The sequence below is a fragment of the Montipora capricornis genome, chromosome 8 (genome assembly GCF_036669925.1).
Source record: "Montipora capricornis isolate CH-2021 chromosome 8, ASM3666992v2, whole genome shotgun sequence".
Taxonomy (NCBI): Eukaryota; Metazoa; Cnidaria; class Anthozoa; order Scleractinia; family Acroporidae; genus Montipora; species Montipora capricornis.
In genome coordinates this window covers 53,936,703-53,941,702 of record NC_090890.1, presented here as the reverse complement: position 1 = coordinate 53,941,702, position 5,000 = coordinate 53,936,703, and the positions used below count along the sequence as shown (strand labels likewise).

At 37.7% G+C, this 5,000-nt stretch overlaps 1 protein-coding gene across 1 annotated transcript in view; it reads left to right on the top strand.

Annotated features, from left to right (window-relative positions):
* The window catches only part of LOC138013567 (uncharacterized), a 29,802-nt gene extending 24,864 nt beyond the window's left edge, over nucleotides 1-4,938 (top strand). Inside the window, exons 4-5 of the mRNA XM_068860674.1 lie at nucleotides 268-516; nucleotides 4,090-4,938. Coding sequence (XP_068716775.1) covers nucleotides 268-516; nucleotides 4,090-4,430 — 590 coding nt within the window. The 3' untranslated portion in view covers nucleotides 4,431-4,938. The remainder of the gene's footprint in view (nucleotides 1-267; nucleotides 517-4,089) is intronic.
* The last annotated feature ends 62 nt before the right edge of the window (nucleotides 4,939-5,000 follow it).

The following is a 5,000-nucleotide window of genomic DNA, read 5'->3' as shown; positions in this document are numbered from 1 at the left end:
GCAGCTTATTATTTGTTGCCCAATTGTGTTAGATAGTTGGGGATGCTGGATATCTGTACAGCTGATGCGCGTTAAGGCGTGATGAAAGAATACGCCTCAAGGTCCGGAAAGGTAACCGAGGCCACGATTTGTTGAAATATTTCTAGAAGTTAAGTCATGTTTTCGCCAATGCTAAGGGTCCAGTGCCCACATCGCTGCTATTACACTTTGATATAGTTTCGCAACGAAGTTACATTTTGACATTGTTCATACTTACCCATTTTTTAGCGGGCGCTCTCAACTCATCGAGTATTCTTGACAACCTCGATGGCAAGTACCTCAACAAGTTGAATTGTTTCTTAGCTCCAGTCCTGCAGAGTCCATCTCGCAGCAGGTTTATGAGGTGTTGGCGCGCTAAGACAGATGGCTGGGCAGCATCCACCTTCCACAGCAACTGTGATGGAAAGGGTCCCACTGTTACTATAATCAAAGTTGGCAGCTTCATATTTGGTGGATACACTGACCAGTCTTGGTCGAGTGAGTATTAGAAGATTAGAATGTTCATACTATTCAAATGGTGACAAGTCAAATAAGGAAATAATCTCTCGCGTTATTACAAGATTCGTAATATTAATATTTACCTCATACAATTCAACAATGTACTTAAATATGTGTAATAAAGAAACCACAACCCAATAAACGCGGCACTAAACAATTTTTTTTACCCGGAGAACATTCTTAGACGGATAAAAATACCACCAAAATATCACCTTGATTTCTCTTTGAACCAGCAGCCACTGTTTCTACTCTTTAAATAAATGTGTCGTTCTGATTCATTTTTGACCTCAAATCTTTGTATAAGTTGAGTTAATTTAACTCTTCTGCAGTCCCAAAAGTGCAATTTTCAAATCATAATAAAATAAATAAGGAGGATGTAAAAGGGCATTGCGAAGAACTTTCGTACCACAAAATCTTGAAGAGTTACTGAGTCGTATCTTGTAGCCACTACTGGAAGCAAAACGGATTTGATTCAAAATCAGAGTAAAAGAACTTAACATGAGGGCAAAAATAGAGAAGAAAGAATGATGTCTCGTTGGCAATCACGCAAATTAAGGCTTTACCCATTGTTTTATAGAACTGCATACAATTGTGTGCGACTATAGAGTACTTTGTAGCGAAAGGGCTTTACGTTTGATTCCAGTGAAAAAGCATAAAGTGAGAAAGCATAATCTTCTTCAGATTAATTATCCAGTGTCAAGTAAAATTCACTGTATGGTATGGGAAGATTGCACTTTGTTACTGATTAGCAGACCATAATAGTCCCTGAACGTCTTTTCTGTTGGTTATTGTCATGTCCCCGTCGGGATTCGCAATCCCTGTAGATGATCAATAATCGCCTTTTTAGTCAACTAATTTATACTTGTTTCGTCGTTGCCACGTCTCCACACATCGATTAAGGGTTTTTCATGGAATGGCTTTTTGCAGATGTCTTAAGATTTCTTATGGCAAAAGGTGGGGATACTGGAACCGGGCGTGATTGACTAGCTTACCGCAGTACCATGGTTTCATGGCCGGCAGTTCATGCATGAAAAACTCAGGTGGCTTGAACGGGATTCCAACCCTGACCGTCTGTGATACCGCTGCAGTGCTCTATAGGCCTCTTTCATAATGGCGGCCAAATAAGATAGAGCGGTTTTCAAATTAGTGTCGTAAAACCAAAACCAAAGTAATTACTTTGGCCAATCAAAAAGGACGGTGACAATCCAGTAAACCAATCAAAACTCGAAGTAATTACACGTAGCCGACTCAAAGTGCGGGAAAATGTGCAGACGCGAGCCATGATTGGTTTTGGTTTCACTTCCGATTAGTTGAAAAAATGGCGCGAGAACTTTGAACCAATCGCAGAGTGAAGTAATGCAAAACCGAAGAAATTCGCTAATTACTTTCTACACTCAATTGAAACCGCTCTAATACCAAATAAGGAAAGTAATGACAATGAAAAAATAAATGAAAATAAACAGACCTAGTTAAATCTGCTTGAAAAGATATAACGGCTAGTAGAGAAGAGGTTTCCTCACTGCCAGCATTTTCATGAAGCGCTGGTTTTAAATCGCGAATCAACAAGGTTTTCTTAATTTTACAATGTATATCAGACTGTCCAGTGGCTAAAATATCAAAGCGATCCCATTTAATCTTGTGTCCTGTTTGGGTCATATGATCAGCATTAGCAGAAGAATGGCTGTTACTGGTCAGCGCCCTGAAATGTTCCGTTTTCCTGTCTTGTAATCGACGTTTTGTTTTCCCGATATAGTAATCATCACAATCCCAGCAGCTAGCCTCATAAACTACTTTAGACCTAAAGGAGCGGCTGAGTAGTTTATATTGCTGAGGAATAAGAGTGATTACTTAATGTCTTATGGCGACAAAAACGCCAGGGGAAAATTTCCAGGCCGGCAAAAGAATGGCACATTTATTTCCAATTCATCATAAAACGTTAAAGAGAAAGGGGCGGGAGGCTGGAAAAGGTCTGGAAAAGGTAGCTAAACGAGTGATGGCTGAAAGTTTTGAAAACTCGAGGAAGGTTGGTTTTAGTCAGCGACTTTGCGTAAATTTAACGGGGTTGGGTTTTTGCAAATGACTTTATTACACTAAGAACTTCTTAGCTCAAAATGAATGCATGTTTTTGAAGTTCTTTTCCCTTAATTGCATGAAAATAAAGCTAATTGTATTGTCTTCCTCGCCCACTTGAATAGTGAGGACCTACGAGGAAACAACCCGATATTATATTTCACAAAAAAACCACACTACAGAAGATGAGCATGACGGCAATGGACATATATCATACAAGACACGAACCAAATATAGAGAACGCCTGCTTGAAACTTCGTTGCCATGTTCCAAAAAGTTGTTTTTTTATACAAATACCTTTCATCGATCGATCCTGGCTTGGGTTCCAGTCCTTCCCCGACAAGTCACGCAAAAACGTGACAGACGAAATTCCCCAAGAGCTTAGCAACATCACATCGATGTTACTCCTTTAGGTCATCGGTGACCCCTAATTTTTGAGACATGAATCACTTACTCTTCTCACATTCTACAAAATATGATAAAATGAAATGTAGCAATGTAACAAGTTATCTTTTTTTACATTTTTCTATCCTTGTGTCCTGAATTCCGGAAGCGGTTATAATGGGTAGCGTTTGCGAAAATGTTCGTTGAGGATTAACTCTACTGTTTACAACACCCCCAGTGGCATACAATTGTTTTAAAAAACCCACTCCTATATTTCTATGCACGGAAACCTTCACTCTAACATATTATTGTTATGACTTTCGACGGATGAGTAGATGAGGCTACAACTCCTTATGGGCGAGTTCGATTGACCCTATTCCGGAATAAGAATACCTGGAGTGATGATTAAAACGGTATGTTTGGCGCGTTTCAAAGCAGCGAGGATAATAAAAATATGTTTAAAATAGCATTTCAGCAGATGTTTGACAATTCTAATGTGAATCTCCGTAAAAACGAAGGATTTCGAACTTATATTCCATGTATTCCTATTCTGGAATACGGTCAGAATCGAACGTACCCTATGTTGACGCATCTATCGAAATTAGGGCAATTTGCCCTTGCCTTTTTCTCCGAAACAAAGGCGGTGACCACCCAATTTTTTTTCATATTTGGAATAAGCAATTTATGACCTAACTTCAGGCGAAAAATGAAAACAAAGTCAATTAATGTGGGAAGATTTTCCTTAAATATTGTTACCTAGTGCTGTGACTGGCTCTCATAATCATTTTGTTAGCCCTGGCCTGCTTGGTAGGATTTGCCTGTTTCTTTTTTTAATTAATTATCTTTTTTAATAATATAATAATCCTTGCGTAGTTGCGATGAGGGTAAAAAGAAATCACATGTTCACAGCTGCGCTGTTTCTGGCCTCGGTAAGTAGGTAGCTAGGGTAGTCAGATAACAACATAATAATAATAATAATAATAATAATAATAATAATAATGATGATGATGATGATGATGATAATTTATAAGGACTTTTTTTTTATAAATTCAATAATATATTTGTTTGCGCATATCATTATAGTATATTTTCTTTTAGGTTCTAATGGTTTTGCTTTATCCAAAAAGTCCTTTATCTACTCACTGCATAACAGCATCAATGGCTACGCTCCTGTTAAACGGGAGGTCAAGTCAAGAAAGCAGAATAAGGCTATATACAGACTTTCCAGTTACGGACCAACTTTTGGCGACGGATATGACATCCATATATCAAACAACGCTGACAGCAACCGAAATTCGCACACAAATTGTGGCAAGACTTACCCCCTTCCCCCAGAGTATCCTTTAGATCCTCCGTCGCCCTGTACATTTTATGCAGGAGGAGATAGCAATAAGTTTACTCCCACTGATATTGAGGTATTCTACGAGACAATACTTTAGAAAAAACCGAAAAATTGGCCGTCACTGTGCTACTTTTGCGCATTTAACATGATGTAGTGATTTAATGAAAATGTTGGCAATCACTCGACCCGTATATATTTTGATCTTAGAGTAATTACGGACTCAAACAATAAGTCATATCGATTTGATTTTTATTGGCGATATCCACAACAAATAATATTAACAATTTTTGCATGACAAAGGTATGTTAATATTTAAACTTGTAAAAATCATTTATAGTTCATAACAGTGACAGCCAACAAAAACGTACTATTCACGTCACATGAGTGCAAATGTCGGTAAAGTTCAACTGTCTGAAAGCACGGTAGGTAGGAAGCTGGGGTTGATGAATGAATTAATACAGTAGTTATATCAATTATCTACAACCACTAGTGGTTAAAACAAATTTAAAGTATGCAATTACATTTCCCTGTATGAAAACATTGAACTTCATAAATGTAACTTTGAAAGGAGTGAATTAGACGAATAAAACACAAAACACATTTTACTTTCTTTATTACTTCTTTTAAAAAAAAAGTAAAAAGTAAAGTGGTGCATTTATATAGCGCC